This window comes from Camelus dromedarius, chromosome 7, assembly GCF_036321535.1.
Source record: "Camelus dromedarius isolate mCamDro1 chromosome 7, mCamDro1.pat, whole genome shotgun sequence".
NCBI classification, from domain to species: Eukaryota; Metazoa; Chordata; class Mammalia; order Artiodactyla; family Camelidae; genus Camelus; species Camelus dromedarius.
This window is the reverse complement of record NC_087442.1, coordinates 66153279-66178597: the sequence shown is the minus strand read 5'-3', so window position 1 is coordinate 66178597 and position 25319 is coordinate 66153279. Positions and strand designations below refer to the sequence as shown.

The 25319-nt window shown below is 34.8% G+C and overlaps 1 protein-coding gene across 5 annotated transcripts in view; it reads left to right on the top strand.

Moving 5' to 3' along the window:
• RUNDC3B (RUN domain containing 3B) overlaps window positions 1–25319 on the top strand; it is a 121534-nt gene that overhangs the window by 93100 nt on the left and 3115 nt on the right. For 2 of the 5 annotated variants that reach the window (XM_031454840.2, XM_031454842.2), the window contains 2 exons: window positions 2702–2848; window positions 9463–9584. In XM_031454840.2, coding sequence (XP_031310700.1) covers window positions 2702–2848; window positions 9463–9584 — 269 coding nt within the window. Of the gene's footprint in view, window positions 1–2701; window positions 2849–9462; window positions 9585–14403; window positions 14699–25319 lie in introns of those variants that run through there. The other 3 variants (XM_031454844.2, XM_031454845.2, XM_064487608.1) reach the window with 2 other exon arrangements.

The following is a 25319-nucleotide window of genomic DNA, read 5'->3' as shown; positions in this document are numbered from 1 at the left end:
GATGTGTACAATTTTAAATTGTCAATTATACTTCAGTAAACCTGGGGAGGAAAAGATTGGATTTTTTTTCTTTTGTGGCCAAGTTCCTGAATAATTTCTATTGAGAATCTAGGAGAAGTTAGCTGTCTTACCAGTTTAGAGGTAGATTCCACAATAAAGTTCTTTAAGTTAGGTATATTATTTCCACTTCTTTAGTAAATTAAATAATTTTACCTTAATGTATCTTTCTGTAGAATTATTACCTTAATGAGAGAATGTTAAATTGACTTGTCATCGAAATGTCAAGTAGAATCTATCTCATATAGAATGATTCAGTTTTTAGATTAGCTCAGTAATGTTAGCATTGGTTAGAGTTTTATTCAGTTAAATACTAATGATCACGTAGTTTCTACCTTTAATTGCCCCTGATTTTGCACTATGAAATAACTAATTGTTTAAGATGAACCTATTTTTAAGTTTGGCCAGCTAAGGAAAAATATCCTCATTCTTCATATTATCATCATTTGGATTACTACTGAGTAGATCTTGAAGTTAACTAGATATATTTTGTTTGTTCTAAGGTAAGTAATAGGATTCTCTGATTGCACGCAACCACAACCAACTCTTAAGCACAAATGGAATTCATTAGATTGACATCAGTAACTCATGGAATGGATAAAGGACTGGAAAAGTAGACCTGAAAAGAGGTACTTCAGAGAGTTGGGAAGTCAGAACATCAAGAATGTCTCTTCACTGGTACATTTTAGTTAGGACCTCACTGCTGGAATGAATAAACTGCTTCTTTTGTTTATTACTCTCAGTGAACTCCAGTCAAGATTCAGAATTCAAGGATGGGGTTTTCAGCCTCTTAATTCACTTGCCTGCTGCCTGGTGTACGGAAGTGGTGAGAGAGGGCCTTCCTTACACAGGATCCTCCAGGAAGCTTTCCTTCTTGTTCTGGCAGGGCAAGTGCCAGCATTTAGTGTGTCCACATTCCTCACAAATGGTGGGAAACAGATGCAATGTGGGTGAAAAGTGGTCTTAATCAGTATGCTGAAATCTCTTATGTTCTGTTCGAGTACCGGAGCTTCCCAGAGAATACAGTATCATTAGGATTTCTAATGATAATTACTGATAGTTCAATTACTTATCATTAACTGAGTTCTACCAATGTTGTTTCCTCAGACACACGTTTGCCTTTCCTGCATTCTGCTCTGACTATTTCTTGTAGGCCACTTACGACACTGGAATTGAGCTCTCCAAGTGACATGCACTAGAACCCCTAAAGAGGGAATATGTGAAAGAAAAATCTAGCAAGAGAACCCAAAATAATGATAGTTTATTTATAATAGGTTCTCTGTAGTAATCTGCATCTCTGCTTTATACGATTTTTTGTCAGTCTTAGAAGTTTTCTAATTGCTCTTTGTTGTTTTCATAAAAACCAATGATAAAGTCCCTTAAAAGTCCTTTAAAAAATTTTCATTCCTTTCCCACTGAAATGGAATCTTTGGACCTAGCCTAGAGGAATATCTTAATGGGATACTTCATCGTCGACTGCTGCCTGTTTCACCTCTAGTATTCCACTCTGAGAGACAGTCTACTGTTTACATCAGATACTGTTTCTTTATGGACATAATGAAGCAAATAGTTTTAAATGCACACAGGTATCCTGTCAGATCTGTATTCATATGTAGCTTGCTAGAAACATATAAAAAATAGGATTATTCCGGTAGAACCACGGTTAATAGCCAGAGGTGTGCAGGTTGATTTTTTCTAGTGCAGGGTTGTTTTACTAGCCCACCAGTGACTCTGCCACCTACAGCAGGACTGTTGTCTCTGCAAGTCAGTGACAGGCACATGTTACTTTCTGATAGGAGCTGATGGCTCAGAACATGGATGCACTGAGGTTGTGGACTCCTGTTTCAGAAAGTAGGTTGCTCAGGTGGAACTTTAAGGTCTTTTGGAGGTAGAATAAGAGCTGTACAAACAGAATTCTGTGTTAAATTAACTACTAGTTCAAATGTTGAATTAGTCTTGTGAGAATGATCAGTTGGTTTGTGAAGTTGAAATTGTGGCAGAAAGCTAGTTCTTTTGCAGTTGTTATAACAGCTCTACAAAAACGAAAATAAACCATGAGTTGTAATGGCTTAATTCTGTAGTTGAAATATTTCCAGTGGATTATATTGTTCAGTGCAGTTGTCGTTGATTTAATCATTTGTGGGGCTTTATTAGTGGTCCCCTCTATCAAAAACAATTATAGGAACCTCATGGATTTTTCTTTTTTCCATCATTTTTCTGCATTAGTTTATTTTTATTAATTTTAATTGTTTTGTTTACTGAGTTAAATTATTTCAATAGATTGTGAATTTTGAAGCTAGAGAATCACGCACATGGAATCTTTACTTTCTTTGATATTTTTAACTGTCATCTGATCACCTGTAACTTTAAGACATCACCATTGCTTTGTAGTTGAGATGTAAAATGCAGTCCCTTAGTCCTTTAGCAGTATCTCTGGGGAAGAGATAGGAAATCTGAATTTCACAGGTAGTGATTTGTAGACAAAATAGTCCTAGCCCTGACTAGCCTACCTGTAGTTCTGTTCACAGTCTGTTAATATACCATTAAAAAGGTGAATTTGGGGGCGGCCTAAATTGATGCCATTAGGTTCCTCTGCCATGCAGAGCAGTGAAGACAAAAGCACTCACCATCTTAATATTCACAGGACTGTGCTAAAGAATAATGATTTAAGATCAAGACAAGAGTTAACTGCCCACCTCACCAACCAGTGGCCTTCCCCAGGAGCTCTGGATGTCAATGCTGTTGCCTTGGATACGTTGCTTTACCGAAAACACAATAAACAGTGGTATGAGTAAGTGTGATACCTTTTTTTCCAACTAATTTACAAATTTAGTTGTACCAAAACGTATGGCTGTCCACTTTGGTTTCTCATTCTTCACTTTTAGCTTAGAACAAATGTAGGATTTAAGACTATTTTGGCTTGGGAAGGTTAGATTAAGGCAGTGGAATGTGTTAATGTTTGAAGATAAGGCACCCTGGAAAAGTAAAAAAAAATTGAGAAATCCTTACGCAATATTATACGCCAGCTACCTACTTAAGTTAATCTTCAGCCGGTCATTCAGTTAAGTCTGTGAGCTCATATTTAATGAGCCATCTATTTTTTTTAATTGAAGTATAGTTGATTTACAGTGTTTTGTTAGTTTCTGGTGTATGGCATAGTGATTCAGTTATACAGTTTTATATATATATATATATATATGTTTTTCATATTCTTTCCCGTTATAGGTTATTACAAGATATTGAATGTAGTTCCCTGTGCTCTACAGTAGGTCCTTGTTGTTTATCTAGAGCCATCTATTTTTGAATTCTGGCGTTAGTGTTTGTATTTGCCTTAGGACTAATTTTCATGCTTATTAGAAAACATCAAATTCCATCTCATGACAAGATAAAAAGAAATTTACTTATTCTTGGTGGTTCTGAATGAGTTTTGTTCATTTTCAATAAATCTAATTTTGGAGGACTTTGAAGATACCATCACTCTACCTAAAGGCCACAAGATCCTTTTCCTGTTTTTGTCCCAGTGTTCAGGACTATTTCATTTAGTCACAGTTTCCCAGTAGTGAAAGAGCTGCAAAATCTTTGACTATCTTTAGGTAATCTTAATTTTGGAACTTGTAAATTGTGTTAACTTCTTTTCACTTTTAGCCACTTTCCCATCTTGGTAATTTGTTTCAATGTCTTTATTTTCCTGTCTGTCTGCAGGTAAATTTTTGATCATGCTCCCTGATCTCCCTCCCTCCTCTTCCATCCTCTGTCTTCCCTTCTCTCTCTCCCTGTCCTCCTTTCCTCTCCATCCTCTCCTCCCTTCTCTTCTCCCTCCTTTCTCTCCCTCTTTTTGTGTTTTTCCCTGCTTTTCTTTTAGAGCCCTTGTTTTAACTTTCACTGGTAGAGCAACACACTTCTTTCTGTGCTTCTTAGGGTGCCTTTCACTAGGTATTAAGTAGCCAGACATTAAATTACAGAATAAATTAGTGGAACTCTCTTTACTATCTACTATACCACGCTGCTTAATATGATTCAGAGAGTTGACTGACTCTTTCATGGATTGGAATCAAGTCCTTTTATGCCCTTAGGAAAGTTATAAATAACTGGAATATATCTTATTTGCTGGTATACAATTTGTATCTTTCTTTGGCATATTTCATTAATGGAAGAAGATTAGTTTGTTTGTATTTCTAATTTATAGTTGAAAAACTTAATTTTTAGCAATACTTGGTACACTTATCTATACATGAAATGCTCCTGCTTTTTTAACTGCAAAAATATTATGTCCTGACAAGTTAAAAGACTAATAACTATGCCTTTTTATTGCAATATTTACATTGTCACTTTAGATGGTGGGAGGTAATATATTTTAGCCAAAGGACTTGCATGTACCCCTACCTGCCTGTAGAGCTACTGAAGAACCAGTGAGGAAGTCTAAGGGGAAGATTTATTTCTAATTTACCTTTGCATATAGTAATAGTGACTGGTTGTTACAGAGTCTTACAGCAGCAACAAAAATAATTGTGGTTTCAGAAAAGAATGCAGTGTAACTGCCTGCTTGTCTGTTTAGCATGGATCCAAATTTTATACCTCTTGACTCAGTTACTCCATTAGTTAAAGAAGAGGCACCCATTCCTTCCCAGCATCATCCTTTAATCTGACTTGACCTCAGATGTTGACATTGCTTTTTGATGGCCCTATTGCCAAACTGATATCCCTGAACAGAAATTATGAAGCTAGGAAGTAGTACTGAGATCCCTGGGACTAGAGTTTAAAGTCAGGACTTAGAGGTATCTGCTGCTTCCTTGCTGTGTAGCACTAAGCACCACTTCCTTTTCTTACCTTTTCTTTCTGCACATGAAATACTGGTGGTAATGCCTATTTGAACAGAATCATAAGTCATATGAGGTAATAAGTTCCTGGAACCCAATCACTTCCTGGAAAATCTTTATTTATTTATTTTAAACTTCTTTTTTATTGAGTTCTAGTCAGTTTACAATGTTGTGTCAATTTCCAGTGTAGAGCACAATTTTTCAGTTATACATGAACATACATATATTCATTGTCTCATTCTTTTTCGCTGTGAGCTACCACAAGATCTTGTATATATTTCCCTGTGCTATACAGTATGATCTTGTTTATCTATTCTACATATGCCTGTCAGTATCTACAAATTTCGAACTCCCAGTCTGTCCCTTCTCACTCCCCTCCCCCCTGGCAACCACAAGTTTGTATTCTATGTTTATGAGTCTGCTTCTGTCTTGTATTTATGTTGTTGTTGTTGTTGTTGTTATTATTATTATTATTATTATTATTATTATTATTATTATTTTTAGATTCCACAAATGAGCGATCTCATATGGTATCTTTCTTTCTCTTTCTGGCTTACTTCAGCTAGAATGAGATCTCCAGGGACATCCATGTTGCTGCAAATGGCGTTATGTTGTCAGTTTTTATGGCTGAATAGTATTCCACTGTATAAATATACCACCTCTTCTTTATCCAGTCGTCTATCTATGGACATTTAGGCTGTTTCCATGTCTTGGCTATTGTAAATAGTGCTGCTATGAACATTGGGGTGCAGGTGTCTTTTTGAAGTAGGGTTCCTTCTGGTTATATGCCCAGGAGCAGGATTTCTGGGTCATATGGTAAGTCTATTCCTAGTCTTTTGAGGAATCTCCACACTGTTTTCCACAGTGGCTGCACCAAACTGCATTCCCACCAGCAGTGTAGGAGGGTTCCCTTTTCTCCACAGCCTCTCCAGCATTTGTCGTTTGTGGACTTTTGAATGATGGCCATTCTGGCTGGTATAAGGTGGTACCTCACTGGAAAATCTTTGTTTATAGTCTATATTATAATCTTTTTTGTTTATACTCTCATAGGACCTTGTATCTTTCATATTTTCAGAATATACACTCATCCACCAGCCCAAGCTCTGCTTTCCTAGAGGTTGTAAAACCTTATGTAAAATTAAAATGACCAGCAAATCCCTAGTTGTTCAGAATAAACAGTAGCAACTTCTTCATGTAAAAATGTAAACTTTGGATTTTCAGAACAGGATAGTGAGGTATAAATCATCTTTGAAACAGATCATAACTTTTTATCAGGATCTAGTTTCTACTCTCCTCAAATTTATAATATAAACCAAAGCTCTTGAACTAACTTGATCACTAATTCTTCTTCATTGGATCAATATCTTACATTAAGTTCAAGAAACATTTATGAGAAACTCCAAGTTACAGAGGAGGTAGCCAAAACCTGTTTAGTAGGGAACATTAGCTCTCTTGATAATATGGAAAAAGAAACTGACCCCATAATGAGAGTTGTTATAATTTGCTGCTTAAGAGTACGGGATGCCCAGAGTTATTTCTCTGTCTGGGCTCTGCAAATTTATTTTCCCAGTTGGCTTTGAGAAGAAAGAGGGTGTGCTGTTTGATCCAGTGAATTTCATGGATTTGTTGACATTTCTTAAAATGAGCCGTTAGATAACTTGGCTGTGGTCACCTGATTGTGGAAGGATCCTTTTCACAGTAGATCTTAAATTTATTTAAGACACTGATTATAAAACTTTAAAAATATAATTTCCAGTTTATTTCTTGATTATTTAGACCTGGAAACATTAGTTATGCTGGATTTTGTTGTATCTTTCCCTTTACTTCAAACATAAGAATATCATGTTAAAAATTTTTAAGTTATTACAGGCTTGCTATAAGAGCTCAACAATGAATAAATATATAAAACACGTTCCCTAAGACACACATAGAGCAATCGATTACTTTTTTGTTTCTAAAATAAGTTCTGTTTTAATGTATATATGTAAAATCTAGGTCACATGAGCTTGTTAGATATTTGTTATATAATCTTATTAGATTATCTGTTACTTAACCTTTTTAGATTATTGCCTAACCCATCATTCCCGTCCCAAAAGATCAGATTCATTGTCACCATATTCATCTTTTCTACTTAAGGTTTTTTAGTTTTCTAAATTTATCATTGTCTCCCAATTTGGCTGTAATTTATAAAATTATTAAGAATTACAAGCTTTTACAGGCCTTTCATTATCTACTATTTAGGCTAATTTTTCTTACTGACTTCTGATGCATTCGATATAATCACTTCAGATGCATTAGAGGTTCTTCTTCCCATGTGTTTTTCTAATCTTTTTAAAGAAGAACTTCCTCAAGCACTGAGACTGTAGGAGTCTTTTATAGATAGTTAAGTTTTTGCATTAACCTGACTCACGTGTATCCCCGTCAAGCTCCCTTGCATCCTTCCATTAATTTTAGGAAATTAAGTTTATAGACATTTTGCTGTAGCAAATGCTTATTTTGTTCCTTAAACATACTTCTATGAAAATCAAACCAAGAATAAAAAGAATGGTCTATCTCTTTTTCCATGCACAGCCAAGTGCCTCTATGTATACAGTGCGCATCTATTTGTTTTTACTTTCTGCATGTGGATAATGTCTCCTTCTGTGGATCACACACTGTTGTCCAGTGACTACCAGATCATGTTAAGTTATTACTGACCTCAATACATCTGACGGGCAAATAAGTGACAATAGATTATTCATATCATTATTTCTGGTCATTGATACAAAGTGTAGGCTTCAAGAAAAACTTACTTAGAATTGAATTCAGGTCTATTGCTTAATTTCCTTTTAGTTTGCCTTTATTTGGTATCAGATTCTATGTATAGAGGTCTATATTCGAATGGTTTTAAAATGTTTAAATAGTAAGATGTCGAAAGCAGTGGATTTTATTGTCTCAAATGCTCATGACATATGACAATTCCTACAAGTTAAATTATATTTAACAATGTAGTGGCATAGATTAAACTATAAACTTTTATATAGTCATAATACATAACTCTTACTATCTTGGGTTCTTATTTTGATTAAGCTATTACCATTTTAGAAATTCCATTCTGAGAAATAGGAACAGACTGTTCATTAGTTTGACATATCTGGTGGGCTACACTTAAATCTTATAGTGTGATTTTAATAAGTCTAGAATTCTAAGGTAGGACTTATACGATATTTTAAAGAACTCCAATAGACAGATAGTTACTCCTTGACAACAAAATAATTTGTCAGATGGAGCTGCCAGTCGCATTGGAAATCAGGTAAGAATGTGGAAACCAAAGCCATTCTTTGTCATTACTGAATTAGATTCCTTTTAGATGATGGTGACTAGTTAGTTCCATGAAAAGAAGATATTGTGTGATACTGTTCTTAATGTCTTATGAATAAGGTGCTTAATTCTGGCTTACAATTTTTTATTATTGCTTCAAAACATCGTTGTCTACTAAATTCTGTTTTAATGTTTATTGACATTTGGTTAAGTAAATAAAGCCTATAAATGTGAGGAGAGTAGAAAGGTCCCCAGATCACTTTGGATTTAGAAATGTGATATTCTGAAAGGAACTTCCATAGTCCACACAAAAAGCTCATCTTGTATTGGTGTTGCTGTTACCTTAGGATGCTTTCATGGTCTTTCCTTCCTCTGTGGATGACAGCCCTTCACATTCTGTAAACGTGTGCTGTCAAACTCTCAGTCCTTCCTCGAGAGTCAGATGAATTCTAAGTCCTTTTTGCTTCTGGGTATTTTGTTGTTTGTAAATATTCTATGCATAATTTTAAATTTAATGATACTAATTAAAAAGATTCCGATAGTGAAATAACAGTGTCAGAAACTTATCTTAAGCCGTTCATTTTAAAAAGCAAGCCTTCTACCTATTAGGCACAGGAAAATAATTTGATTAAATACAGTATAGTTTACATGGTCTATCTCAGCATTTATAACTGAATTTATAACTGAATTTTTCCTCTGTTGTAAATAATTTCTAATGAATTTGTTTGGTATAAAGTGGGCTCCTAATTACAAATAGGTAAGGGAAGGAGGTTAATTATCTTGACAGTGATTTAACACAAACAGTATTTTACTACCCAACATTTTCTAAACTTCTAAATTATAGGAACTGATAATAATAGTTTGTTATTATTGTTATGTAGAAACCATCTGTAAAAATATCAGGGTACTGGTCTTTGGAGATACTAGCTCATCATTAAGTTATGCCAGTTTTGTTTCTACATTAAGTGATGAGAGGTTTTCTGCACCTTTGGCAATTGATAATGGCCATTTCTTAACTAACTTGATCATCAAAAATTAGTGTAAGGATTTAAATTTGTGTGACAAATTTTCTCTTTTCCTTTTTTAGTAGATTAAACAGACTTCCAAAGAAGGTAGAAAGAAAAGTATAATGGAGATCATATTGCAGCCCTGATAAAGTTTAGGGAGAACAATGGGGAGAAATTAACCAGAAATTCAGTAAATTGAAGAAAATCATTTAAGAATGCTTCTAGGAATTCTTTTTTTTTGTGAGAAGAAATTAAACTAGTATTTCACTCTTGTCTTACAGAAAAAGTTATCAGAGTCTTGACCAGTTATCAGCTGAAGTTAGCCTTTCTCAGACTTCACTGGATCCAGGTCAGTCACAAGAAGGAGATGGAAAACAAGACACATTAAATTTAATCAGTGGAGGTAAGAAAAAAATCTGTTGAAAAATTACGTTTTCCTGCACTATATATACTTTGGTTGCAGAGAACCGCTGAAGAATATTACTGGCATTTCTGTGACGCATACTAGGAATTAAGCTGCCATTATGATTAAAAATGGTCCACTCTCATTTTTTTCCCTCATGTGTCTGTAACTGACCTTCTTGAAAGATACTCTGTCATTGTTACCTGTATTTCCTCACTTCCTCTCCTCTTTTTTGCCCACTCCAATTTGGCTTTTGTATCTCTACCACTTGCTAAAATAAAATGACTTTTATCGAGGCGATCAATCAGTGGCCTGTTGCTGAAGTCAGTCCTCTGTCTTCATCCTGTTGAACTTCTCAGCACCTTTTGAACCAGCTGATCACTTCCTCATTCTGAAGTCACTTTTGGTGCTTTATTTTCTGAGTATTCTGAAAAACCTGGGGAATAAACATGAAAGAGTCTTATTTTTTCCTGTTACTGCCTTCAGCTGTGTTCTAGTGACCCCTCTCCATTGGGTTGCATCTTCTTGAACAACATCATAGTCCAATTTCATAACTTTTCAGGCTACTTTCAATTATATGATCACATTTAAGTTTCTGAGACTCAACCTACTCATTTTTAAGCTTCAATAGCGTAGTTGGTTCAAAGTTCTTTTCCTTCCTCCCCCCGAGTATAGGCTAGATCTGTGACTCTAGCATTTTGGATTGGACAAGTGGTGCTGGTATGATCTGGTGCTCACATTTTTTCTCTCTTCTCTGCCTAGTTCTACATCTGCTGGTGTGTGTGAGGGCTAGGGAAAGGCAGAGAAGTCCTTACCTTGGATGGACTGTATTCCTCTATGCCTCCAATTTCCTCTGTCTTCTCCATTACAATAAATAGCACCATAGTAGTTACCATCCTAGATGCTACTTTTTCCCCTTGTGACTGGAAGTCAGTTTATTAGCAAGTCCTGTCAGCTTCCCATACAGCACATGGAGGCAGTATACATTGATTCCTCATCCCCATTACTGCAGCCCTAGTCTAAGCCACCTGGACCACGCCCCTTGGGTGGACTATTTTCATCTCTCATTCTTGCCTCCTCCTCACAGTCCATTCTCCGTATACTGATCAGTGATCTTTGAAAACATAAATCAGAAAATATTATGCCCCCACTTAAAATTCTCTAATTACTTTCAATGACAATCAGGATAGAATCGAAACTGCTTATCATGGCCTCCTACATGATCTTGTCCTTACCAGCATCTGCCTTGTTTCATACCACTCTTCTGTTTGTTCCCTACACCACAGCAAACTGACCTCCTGACTCTTCCTTCAAGCTGGTTTCTGCTTCAGCTCTCTTTACACTTGCTTTCCCCACTGCCCTGAAACTACTTTCTTAAGGTCTTTGCTTGGTAACCTCTATCAAGTCTCTGTCCAAGTATCAGATCTGTAAGGTAGTTTTCATTGACTGTTGTACTTTAAAATAACCACCCCATTTCTGTATCCACCCTATCCCAGGCACTCTGTCATGTTGCCCTACATTATATTGCGATTCTTGTCTGTAACTCCCCACTGAGATGGAAGCTTCCTGAGGGTAGCATATCTTACCCATATTTTCACCTGATAAAGACAAAGCTGAATTTTCTGCTTCTTTTAAGATGGTTGTTGAAATATTCTCAAAGGGCCTTAGTCTATTTTAGTAGCTTAGTAAATAGTGTGTATTAACTACAGATTAATCTGTTTTTGATGATGTGGATAATAAAGATAACATATTAGAGTATCTAATGTAAATGGAAATGAGTAAACTGGTTGTCATATTTAGAATATGTATATTTTAAAAAACTAATGCATACTATGGATTTATTTGTAATGACTTCATATAAAAGGCACATTTATTTAGGGTTTTAATCTAATTTCAATTATGGGCATTTTAGTATCAATAGGACAAAATTAATAATGAATATTTTTATACTATAATAACTAATGTATAGAGGAAGAGGGAGGAATGAATAGGTTGAGCATACAGAAGTTTTAGGGCAGTGAAACTACTCTATATGATACTGAAATGGTGGATACATGCCATTATATGTTTATGCAACTCATAGAATGTACAGCATTAAGAGTGAACCCTAATATAAACTATGGACACTGGGTGATAATGACGTGTTCATGTAGATTCATGCATTGTAACAGATATACCACTCTTGCAGGGCATGTTGATAATAAGGGAAACTATGCATGTCTCGGGTAGGGGATCTATGGAAAATCTCTGTACCTTTGTGCTCCATTTCTTTGTGAACCTACCCTAAAAAAACAAAGTCTATACATATATTTTAAGTATTGGCTTTAATAATTCAAGATTAAATAACATTAAATATTACTTACTGAATTTCCATACCCAAATACTTAATAAAAGGATCCAAAAAAAGAGTAAACCTTAGTCCAAAAATTCACCAAGTTAAATCCAACAACAAAAAGGGATATAGTATATTTAGGATTGTGTAAAACAAAAGAAGATTTTTTTCTAAGTTTGAAGACACACATTCTTTCCATCCACAGTGTCCCCCCATAAAAGCCATACAACAAGGAAACCATACTTTGGTACATGGATAACAGGAGAATTCTGCTGAATTAAAAATTTCATAAACCACCCACATCATCCAGTTCTCTCTTCCTGAGGAGCAAAAACTATGAACAGAATTGCTGTTAAAAAAAAATCACATCAATTGAGAAAAACTATTCAGTTGATGGAAACTTCCCCCAGAAAAATAATAGGGAGGCATGAAAAAACTGTAACACAACCAATATAATTTTATTAAACATTCTCAAACAAGCATTTTGAGATAAAATAAAAGCATTTTAAATCCAAAATCAAAAACTAAAAACAGAAATGTTTAAGAAACAGGAAGAAATGAAGTGACACAATTAAACTCTAGAAAAAAATGAAAGAAAAAGCTAATCATATCAGAAGTAAATATTAAATTATAATGTCTCTACCGCATTCTGTTGATTCTTATTTTGTAGTTGGCTTTGATAACTATTAAGTTTAAAAAGCTAAACATCTAGTCTGTTCTTAGAAACAATAATTAGTACATATATGTAAACAAAAAATGTGCAGTAAACTGTTTATATGTATTTACATGCAATGTAATGTGTCTATGCAGTCAAACTGTAATAATTCTACCTAATAAAACTGAAAAAGGAGAAAAAATTATGTCTCTAAAGAAAACTAGATTTGAATGAAAACTTAATATAGGATATTGAAGAAAAGCAGTAAAACAACCAAGAGAATGAAAACAAGATAAAGAAAGAAGTAAAATGAGTTAAGAAGTGGTTGAATTGGAAGTCAAACCAAGAAGACTGACCTTATTTATCAGTGTAGTCACCGAAGAAGACAAACAGTGGAGCAGAACTGATACTGAAATCTGTAACCCAAGAAAAGTATGTGGACATAAAAGACCTAGTGTACAAATTGATAAGGCTAACCTAATGCCAGATAAAATTAACCTGTAATTATCAACTCCAAGACATATCCTACTAAATTTATTAGACGTTAACAATAAAGGAAACACATTCTGGGCTTCTAGGCAAAATGATCAAATAGCTTACAAGAGGAAGAGAATGAGACACTAGCATTATACCTCTCTAGTTTTATGTCGGTAGCAACTAGGAAAAAACTACAAACCTTGGTAAGTAACGTAATTAAAACAAAAGTAAACTTGCCATCATGTAGAAAAAGAAACATAGCAAATAGAACAACATCAAAATGTTGAGAGAACACCAGGAAAAATTGACAAAATAAAATGGCAAAGAAAACATATATAGAGAGAGAAACATAGGAAATATAGTAAACACTTAATAATTATAACAAGATTATAAGTTATTCAGAATAGCTAAAATATAAAGAGAAAGACAAAAAGTATACCAGGCAAATGGAAACACTGAGAGAGCAGAGATTGCAAGCCTGATATCAGACAAATAAGAGTAACAAAAACACACTAAGCATCACAAAGAAGGACAGGTTTCAGTGCTAAAAGCCACAATTAACATGTAACAGGATTATACACCACATAAAAGCATCTACCTTTATAGGAGACATGACATACTATTCTCAGTATAAAATCAAATGGACAGAAAATAAGTGAGGGCATGTAAGACCTAAGGAGCATAGTCAGCAGGGTAGCTCTAATGGGTATATGGAACTTTATACTATTTAATAGATAATATTCATTATTCTGTTTCTGTTTTTTAATTGAAGTAATTTTTTTAAAATTGAAGTTGATTTACAATGTTATGTTACTTTCTGGTGTACAGCATAATGTTTCAGTTACATATGTATTCCTTTTCATATTGTTTTTCATCATAGCTTATTACACAGTATTGAATATAGTTCCCTGTGCTCTACAGTAGGACCTTGTTTATCTATTTTATATATAGTAGTTAGTGTCTGCAAATCCCAAACTCCCAGTTTTTCCCTCCCCACCCCTTTGCCCCCCCTGGTAACCATAAGTTTGTTTTCTCTGTCTATGAGTTTGTTTCTGTTCTGTAAGTAAGTTCATTTGTGGCATTTTTTTTTGAGTCCACATATAAATGGTATCATGTGGTATTTTTCTTTCTCTGTCTGGCTTACTTCACTTAGTATGACAGTCTCCAGGTCCATCCATGTTGCTGCAGATAGCATTATCTCATTCTTTTTTATGGCTGAGTAGTATTCTACTGTGTATATATACCACAACTTCTTTATGCAGTTATCTGTTGGACATTTACATTGCTTCCATGTCTTGGCTATTGTAAATAGTGCTACTGTGAACATTGGGTGCATATATCTTTTTGAATTACAGTTTTCTCCAGGTATTTGCCCAGGAGTGGGATTGCTGGGTCATATGGTAAGTCTATTTTTAGCTTTTTAAGGAATCTCTGTAATGTTTTCCACTAATGGCTGCACCAGATTACATTCCCACCAAAAGTGTAGGAGTATTCCCTTTTCTCCACACCCTCTCTGGCATTTATCACCTGTAGACTGAATTTTCAGTGATGGCCATTCTGACTGGTGTGAGGTGATAATTCATTGTAGTTTCAATTTGCATTTCTCTGATGATTAGCAATATTGAGCATTTTTTCATGTGCCTATTAGACATTTGTATGTCTTCACTGGAGAAATGTTTATGTCTTCTGCCCATTTATGATAATATGCTTTCTTAAATGCAGATGAAACAGTCACTAAAGTGATCATACATTAACTCATAATGAAAACAGTAAATTCATAAAGAAGAAGTATCACAGACAGTACTTTGATCACAATGCAAAAGAACCATAAAAATTATTGATACTCTTTTTTTTTAATCAAAGAGGCTTTCACCTGGGAATAAATAAACCTAGTAAACAACTCTTCGGTAAAAGAGAAATATAAGCTAAAATTGTGAATTTCTAAAAAAATGGCAGTGAAAACTCTTCATAGCAGATTTTGTGAGATTTTCTTAAAACAATAGTCAAAATTTTATCGTATTTATTTACTTTTATTATTAAAAATGATTCCCAGCCCAAAAAACTAGGAAAAGAACAACAAAGTAAAGAAAATAATGATAAAATCACAAATTAATAGAAAAAAAATCTACTTAATAAATCAAAAAGGCTTTTTTAAAATTAACAAATCAGAGATCTAGCTAACTCAATCACAAAGGGGAGAACACACAAATACACAAAAATATAGGGAATAAGTATAATCTGATAAATACAGTATGAAAAAATTAAAAAATTATAGACCTATATCACTTACAGATACTGATATAAAAGTTCTAAGCAATACATTTAATGAATAGAATCTAGCAACACAGAAAGAAATGATGCACCATAACCAGATAGATTTAATCCAGGAATGTAAAGTTGATTCAATACTGGGAAATCCATTAATATGATACATCATGTTTAATATGTCATATTAATAGATCTAAGACAGAAAGGTTATCTTCCACAGATGCCAGAAAAGCCTTGGACAGAATTCAACACTTGTGTGATAAAAACATTCAAGAAAAAATAACTGAATAATATTTCTTTTACATGAACATGTGTATAGGTGTGTGTATGTCTTTGTCCTAAAGCCAGCATCTTACTTAGTGGGGAAATACTAAGATACCCATTGTGTCCACCACTGTGTAACATATACTGGGGTTATTAGCTAAATGCATTTAAAGAAGAAACTTCTAGGGATATGAGAGTTGGATTTTGCAACTCATACCATCAACCTAGGAAACACAGAGAAGTAATACTACTAACTTAGATAAAAGTAGTCCTGAGAAATAGCAGGATATAAAATGATCAGACAGAAATCAGTAGCGTTCACATATATTACAAGTAACCAATGAGAGAGTCTATTAGTTAGGGGTAAAACAATGTAAATAATGGCAGAGAATATAAAATATTTAGACACTGCACATTTCTTGTTAAATTGTTTCCTTTATGAGGAAAGCTATAACCATTCTTAAGAGTCAGAAAAGTAAATGGAAAGAAATGGAAATAAATACTTTGTGAGTTTTCCCTAAATTAATGAAGAGTTAACACAATCCTATATATGCTTTTATTTTCTAGTCCAGTAATCACACGTGTAGAAATTTACCCTGAAGATATACTTAAGTAGTACAAAAATGCACACAAGGTTATTCTGCTTAGTGTTCCCTCATGTTCTGTACTTTTCCCTCAATGCTTATCACATTTTAAGAAATTTCTCTGGCTACCACCTTTTTAAAATTTAACTTTTAATTTTGAAATAATTATAGGTTCACATGCAATTTAATAAGTGATACAGAGAGCTGCATGAACCTTTCACTCAGGTTGCCCCATTGGCAGCATCTCACAAAGCTGTAGTACAATATCACATCTGTGAAATTGAGAATACGATCCACTGATTTCATTCAAATGTACATGTACTCAGTAGTGTGTGGGTGTGTGTTTAGTTCTGTGCAGCTTTATCACATGTGTAGGTTCATGTATTCACCACCATAGTCAAGATACAGAAGAGTTTCTTCACTACAAGGATCCCTTGTGCTGCTCTTTTATATCCGTACCCACCTTCTTCCCAGCCTTGCCCTCTGTCTCTACCCCTTCCCTAACCCAAGCAAGCGCTAATCTGTTTTCTGTTACTAGAATTTTGTAATGCAATTATGAAGAGTACTGAGTAAGTCAGATTAGTATGTAGGCTGTTGGAATTGAATTTTTTTTCACTCAGCATAATTCCCCTAGGATCTATCCAAGTGTTTCTGTGTATCAATATTTCCTTTTTCATTGCTAAGAATATTCTATGGTATGGATGCACTATCATTTTTGTTTTGTTTTGTTTCCAAAACTACTCATTGAAGGACATTTGTTTCCTTTGGGGGCTATAAAGCTGCTACTATTGACTGAATGTTTGTGTTCCCCAGATTTGTATGTTGAAACCTAATCTCTAGTATGATAGTATTAGAATGTGGGTTTGGACAGGTGATTAGGTGTGAGGACAGAGCCCTCATGAATGGGATTAGTGCCCTTAAAAAGAAACCCCAGAGAGCTCCCTTACTCCTTCAGTCATGTTAGGACACAGAAGAAGACTGCTGTCTGTGAACCAGGAAAGGGACCATCACCAGACACTAAATCTGCAGGCATCTTAATCTTGGATTTCCATCTCCAGAACTATGAGAAGTAGATTTCTGTTGTTTATAAGCCACCCAGTTTATGGGGACTAAGCTGCTATGAACATTTGTTTGCAGGTTTTTGTGTAAACCGAAGTCTTCGTTTCTCTGGGATAGATGCCTAGGAGTACAGTTGCTAGGTTGTATTGCTAGGTTGTATGGGAGTTACATGTTCAGGTTTTTAAGACACTGCTAAATTATTTTTCAAAGTGACTGTACCATTTTGCCTCCTTACCAGCAATGTGTGAGTGATCCAGTTTCTCCACATCTTGCCGTCTTTTGGTGTTATCACTATCTTTTATTTTATCCATTGTGGTAGGTATACCGTTTTATCTCATCATGGTTTTAATTTGCATTTGCCTGATGGCAAATGATGTTCAACATCTTTTTACATGCTTATTTGCCATCTGTATCCTCAGGTGAACTATCTTCACATTTTTAACCTGTTCTTTTATTGGATTACTTTTTTTTTAAACTTTGGAGTTTTAAGAGTATAATAGATAGTTCTAAAATTGATACTTGTTAAAAAAAACACTCATACTTGATGGATAAAACTGTACATTTTTTCATGATCTCTTAATGTAAATTAATCTTTAAAAAATGTTAACTCTTAAGGAAAAAATTTTATTGAAAGTGAGGCATTTCTTTTACTGGCCTTTTCTTATATTGAATCCTAGTAAAAATAAAATGAAAATAGTAAAATAAAATTAAAAGACATTCATGACATCATCCTAGTTTTTTTTTTTTTTTTTGAGGGGGGAGGTAATTAGGTTTACTAATTTATTTTTAGAGGAGGTACTGGGGATTGAACCCAGGACCTTGTGCATGCTAGGCATGTGTTCTACCACTTGAGCTATATCCTCCCCCCAAGTCCCAGTTTTATAATATTATGTATATCTGTTTTTCTGTATGAATGTAATCTGGACAGTAATTTCATTCAGATTTCTTGTTATGTGCTTTGTTTTGTAACCATCACCACAGTCTAATTCCAGAACATTGCCATCACTCAGTAAAGGCCTGCACCTATTCAGTAGTCCCAACTCCTCCTTTCCCCTGCTGCTGGGTAACTACTAATCTACCTTCTGTCTCTTTGGATTTGTCTATTCTGGACATTTCATATAATGAAATCATACAATGTGTAGCTTTTTTTGTCTGACTCCTTTGACTTAGCATAATGTTCTCACAGTTCTTCCATGTTGCAGCATTTATCAGTGCTTCATTCCCTTCTATGCCTGAGTAATATTCTATTGTATGAATATACCACAATTTGTCCATTCATCTGTTGGACATTTGGATTGTTTTCACTTTTGGGCTTTTATGAATAATGCTGCTGTGAACATTCATGTACAAGTTTTTGTGTGAACATATATTTTTTACTTCTCTTGGGTATATAACTAGGAATGGGATTGCCTGGATCATACATTTAACCATTCGAGGAACTGCCAAACTTTTTTCAAGGTGACAGTATCATTTTACATTCCCTCCAGCAATAAGGGTTTCAGTTTCTCCTTACCCACACCAACACTTCTATTGTGTCTTTTAGGATAGCCATCCTAGTAGGTGTGAAGTGGAGTTTCGTGGTTTTGATTTGCATTTCCCTAATGAATAATAATGTTGAACATATTTTTATGTGCTTGTTGGTCATTTGTATATCACTTTCAGAGAAATGTCTACTCAGATCTCTTGGCCATTTGAAAATTGCATTATCTTTTTATTGTTGAGTTGTAATAGTTCTTTTTGTGTATTCTGGATGGTAGATCCTTATCAGCTAGACAATTTGCAAATACTTCCTCCCATTCTGAGGGATATATTTTCACTTTCCTGCTAATGTTCTTTGACTCACAGAGTTTTAAATTTTGACGGTCCTATTTATCTAGTTTTTCTTTTGGTTGCTTATGCTTTTAGTGTCACATGTAAGTAACCATTGCCTAATCCGAGATCATGCATATTTATACCTGTATTTCCTCCTAAGAGTTTTATAGATTTAGACCTTACTTCTAGGTCTTTGATCCATTTTGAGTTAGTTTTTTTGTATATAGTGTGAGCGAAGGTTCCAGCTTTATTCATTTGCATGTGGATATTCAGTTGCCCCTAGACCATTTGTTGAAAAGACTATTCTTTTCCTCATTGAATGGCCCTAGAACTCATGTTAAAATTCATTACCCATACATATATGAGTTTATTTCTGGATTCTCAGTTCTATTCCATTGGTCTGCATGTCTATCCAATGCCACGTTACCCTTACTTCAGAACCACCCTGTCTTAATTATTGTAGCTTTGTAGTAAGTTTTGAAATCAGGATGTATGAGTTCCAGAACTTTGTCTCAGCTATTTGGGGTCCTTTGCATTTCCACATGAATTTTATAATCAACTTGCCATTTCTGATAAAAAGGCAGTTAGAATTTTGATGGGGATTACATTGAATTTGTAGATCAACTTGGGAAACATTGCCAGCTTAACAATATTGTCTTCCATTCTGTGGAAATACAGGATCTTTTTCCATTTATTTTAACCTCAAATTTATTTCAGTGATATTTTGTAGTTGTCAGTGTACAACTCTTAAATATTTGGGGTACATTTATTCGTAAGTATTTTATTCTTCTAGATGTTATTGTAAATGCAGATGTTTTCTTAGTTTTATTTTCTGTTTGTTACTTCTTTTAGGCTGTAAGCATGGATTTAAAAAATTAATTTCATTCCTCTGTATCTGTAAAAGGGAAAATAAAAGTGAATTCAGTTGTCAGGAACTTCACATTCAGAGTCCCATCTCTTCTGAATCATTTTTAATAAAAATTGTCAGTGGCTGTGTCTTTCCTCACAGTATCACCCACTGTTGGAGGGATTTCTTTTCAAATTACCAACAAATATTCTGCACATTTTTGATGCAGACACTTTCCTATATGCCTTAGTTTCATTTTCTTCCTCAATTACATCAGTGTCTTCTAAAAGTTAAACAGCTTCTCTTCAAAGGCCACAGGAATTCCATGATAAATTGATGTTTGACATCTTAACAGAAATCCTGCATGATGCATGAATGTCACACCAGTTGCCTGTGCTTTAAAATTTCTTTATCTATTCTGAGGAGTTTCTTCTGCTTTCAGCTACATGCCTGGCCTTGGGGATAAGCAATCCTTTTTGCATAAGTCACTGAGATTCATCTACTTGCAGGATTTTTCTCTTTATTACAGGTTTCTTTTTTCACATGCACTTTTGTGTTGTTTTACAAGAGAGTATGAATTGTAGCAATTCCAGTAATGAGTATTTGTTTCAGTAATATGAAATTTATATCCCACTGTCTGTTTTCATGCTTTTCTATGAACACATTCTTAATTTTAAGGGCGAATTACACTGTTAATGATTTTGAAGTTGTTTTAAGCAGCATATAAACACATGTAACTCAAAGTGATATCAATGTGAGTGCCTGTGACCAAGTTCAGGTATGTATATGGAAGAACAACTATGTCACAACTCCCTCTTGGCCAGCTACAAGTACAACATACGTCGGTTCCAATAGTTTGAAATTTTATTGCACAAAATGATGACGACTTATTTTCTTGACCATTGATCACATAGAGGTAACATGGTCCTTACACAACAGCTTAATGTAACATTTCCCCTATATTTATGGGTGTATGATTGTGGTTAAGGAACCTCTTTAGGCATTCCTTAAAATTAGGATACATATTTACTTCCTCTCCGTTTCCTCATTGACTCCTTCCTCCCTACTCCAACTTCTCTTGCTTACAGTGTTGACGATCTCACCATTCACTTATCAGTTCTCAAAAACAATTCAGTCATGGCTCCTCCCACCTGACATTTTTGCCTTCAAGTCCTACCAGTTTTAAGTTTCTAAAGATTTTTATACGTGTTCCATGCTGTGTCTTTTCCACTGCTAACCTGTTTCAAGCAGCTGCTATAGCTGTCTTACTGATTTCCCTATAAACATTTTATTTCACTCAAAACCATTCTTCACAGAGCCGTCAAGTGTTTAAAATACAAACTAAATGTGTAATTCCCTTATGTTAAAGCCTACAGTGGCTCATTGCTATGTAAGAATATGATTAAGAACATAGTCTCTGAATTCAGAAGACTTGATTTTAGTCCTAACACAGATGTGTTATTATGATTACTCAAGATAATTTCCAGGCTTCTTAATGTGAACCCTGAGGTCTTCAGTGACCTCTGCCCATTCCTCTAGTTTCATTTCTTGCTTGTAGTTCCCTGTACCTTGGGTACTCATTCCTCCCTCTGTGCTTTGTTCATGCTGTCCGTCTCAGAGCCTTCCTTTTCTGGTTTCTGCCTCCTTGGGCATGTATGTCCACTAGGGTTCAGTTCAATGGCCACTTTTGCCCTGAAACTTCTCTAATTGTTCCCCAACCCATACCTTCTGATTGGACACTTGTCCTTCGAGTCTGCATAATACCCTTTACTTATTATTCCTACTACACTTACTACATTTTATTTTAATTTTCTTTCTGTGTCTCTTTCCACCATATACTAAGTCCCTATGGGCAAGAAGTGGTTTTTGTCACAATGCCTGACACAGTAAATGTTGCTGCATGAATGACTTAATAACGTTTGGATCAGTACCATCTGAAGATTTGTATAGTCCAGACTCTGTATCAGTACATTGAAAACAAAACTGATTTTTCTTGCTATAAAACAAAAATCCATTTTCTGCTCCTGATGACTGACTAGTTTCTGGTAGGAACTACCACTCCCCCAGTCATCTGGGCTAGAAAGTTTCATTAACCTTAAGTTCTTTCCCCCCATATCAATAAATTGCTTTTAAAATATCATTTTTAGCTCAGATTTTAACATAGTTATTTTTAATCCATTGTAATAATTTAAAGTGTTTAGGTATATGCATATGTGTAAAGGTTAGCTACTGTTGACACTGCATGAACATTCAAGACTATTTTGGAATAATCACCTACCATCCTCTACCTTAACACAGTTTTGTTTATTTCCTTTTATATGTATAGTTGCATAGCTGCAGTCACAATGGACAAAATCATTTTGGATCCTTGTGCACCTTTAGGAAAATTTTTTATTTTTAAATGAAGTGTTGGAATGAAGCCCCTTTTGGCTTCCTTGAGGGGGCCACACTGCCCTGGGTGTTCCACATCATCAGTATTTTCAGAGACTAGATGTAGGTGTTTGAAGGCTGGGATCTATAGATCACCCCTGCTTTCCTGGCTGTGCTGCTGGGCTCTACTGTATGGTTTGTTTCCTTAGGGCACAGCTGAGGACTTTAGGTACCTGGCCTTCTTCCCCCACTCCAACTTTTTGTTGTGGGTAATTTCAGACCTATAAAAAGTGAAAGAACAGGAGAATGAGTACCTGTATATGCTTAGAACACCTAGATTCACCCACCAGTCATTACCGTTTCACCATACTTAACTTATCTTGCTCTTGTGGGCATGTGCTCCTCCGTTTACTCATATATCCATGTCTTCTGTTTTGCTCAGCCATTTGAAAGTACATTGCAGATATCGTACACTTCATCCCTAAATACATCAGCATGTATTTCCTGGGGATGAGGATGTTTTCTTACAAAGCCACCAGATTATTTAACATTAGTACAGTATTACCTGATAATTATTGAATATTCTGATGTCTCTGTCCAGTAATATCCTTAAAAGCTTTTTTTTTTTTTAGGTCCAGGGTCCAGTCAAGGGTTGCACAATGCATTTAGTTTTCAGTATCTTTGGTGTCCTTCCATCTAGCAAAGCACCGCCATCCCTGACCTCTCTTTTTCTCTCACTTGACATTTCTATATTTTAACTGCCCAAACTGTTTTGTTAAATGTCCAAAAATTTAGACTTGTCTGATTGTTCATTATTGTCATACTCAGGTTAAACATATTTGGCAAGAATACAACATAAATAATGGCTCTCTTTCAGTGTATCTCCCCAGGAGGTCACTGTCCTTTTTGGACATTGAGAGACTCTTAAAAAGATGGCTCCTATGTCCTTTTGACATTACAGTAGTCTGTCACAGCTTCCTTGCTTTGTGTAAAACTAGATATTCTGGGTTACTTTGGTATATTTCATGCCCACACCCAGAATCAGCTATTTCTCCATGAAGTCTTGTTTCCTTATACTAGAAAATAATGTCAGAGAACATAATCTAGGCCTTTGGGGTACCTACTACTACTGGATTGGTCATTGTTTCTAGCCCTCCTCAGTGGACAGTTAGGGATATTTTTAAACAAAAATATATCTTAAATTTATTTTAATTTATAATTCAAACACAAGATTCAAGGTTTCCTTGTACTTGATTTTGTATTTTTATATCTTATGATGAAAATATTGGTTCCTAATTTATAGGAACATAATTACTTATTTGCTTTTTCCTACTATATATATTAATTTCAGACTAACAGTATCTATATTATTACTGTGCTTAAAGCTCATCTCAACTCTGCTCATGTCTACTTCTACATTAATTTCAAACTAACAGTATATTATTACTATGCTTAAAGCTCATCTCAACTCTGTTCATGTATACTTTCGTAAGTAACCATTTTTTATTAGTTTTTGCATTATCTTTTCTATTGATCTTTAAAACATATGCAAATTCAGATAATTTCCTGTTCTCCTTTTTTTAGATAAAAAGTAACATACTGTATACCCAGTTTTGCAATTTGCTTTTTCTACTTTTAGCATATCTTGGAAATCACTACACAGCAATACAGAGAGATCTTTCTCATTCTCTTTTACAGCTGCATAGTGCTCTATTGTGTAACTATGTTAGACATTTAGGTTGTTTAGTCTTTTGCAATTACTATGTGATAATGTTTATATTTTAAAAATATGGGTAATCTAAGTATACATTCCCCAGAGAATTGAAAATAGGACTCAGACAGATACTTGTTATGCCAGTGCTCACAGCAGCATTACTTCCAATAGCCAAAAGGTGAAAACAACCCAAATGTCCATACAGATGAATGGAGAAACAAAATGTAGTTACAATGGAATATTACTCAGCCATAGAAAAGCAGTGAAATTCTGACACACACTACAACATGGATGAACCTTAAAAGACATCATGCTAAGTAAAATAAGCCAGACACAAAAGGGCAGATATTGTATGATTCCACTTGTAAGAATGAATCTAGGATGAAATCAGAAAGTAAATTAGAGGTTTCCAGAGACTAGGGGGAAGAGGGGAATGGAGACTTACTGCTTAAATAGGTAGAGTTTTTACTGGGATGAGGAAAATTTTTGGAAATAGTGGTGATGGTTGCACAATACTGTGAATGTAATTAATGCTATTGACTTGTACACTTAGAATGGTTAAAATGGTAAATTGTATATGACATACATATTTACCACAGTAAAGAAAGTGGTTATAAACATATTTTTGTATATGTAATTAGCAGTAAATCTCTTTAAAACATCAGAGGTCAATGATGAATTAGAAATTTGGGAGAGACTATCCAAAGCAGTTGAGTTCCTGGAGCATCTAGCAAGAACTCTAGACCTCATTTTGGCCTGAAATAGGTCTCCAAGCTTAAACATTAAATGGATTCTTGAAACATCTGTATCTTTTGATCCTGACATAACATGATAAACATTTTGAATCTGAATGTAACAATTGCTCTTCCATATTTTTTCCTAACATCATTATATTTTCGTGTATTTTATTAGTAGGCAAAACCATGAAGTTAACATAGTCATCTTTTGGTATCTGTTCTCATTTTACAAAGTAAAGAATAGGCTCAGAGAAGATACCTTTCCCCAGGGCACACAGCTGTAAGGGACACAGGAGCTCTCTTGTGTCCCAGTGCAGTTCTTACTGAAGCATCATTCATTAATTGTATAATTATTTAATGAACATCTACTGTGTGCCAGCACTGGGAATATAATAAAGAACACAACGAATTCCATGCCCTTTCTCAAGTAGTGTATAGTTTAATAAAGGAGAGAGCCCCACAATTACGATACAGTATGACAAGGTGGGTTAAAGTACAGTGGCTGTGAGAACGTTTCAGAGGGGCTGTTTGAAATAACATATAATATTCAGAAACATCTGATACCTGGTTCAGCTTCACACTTCTATAACCACGTGACTAAAACCTAAGCTTTCCA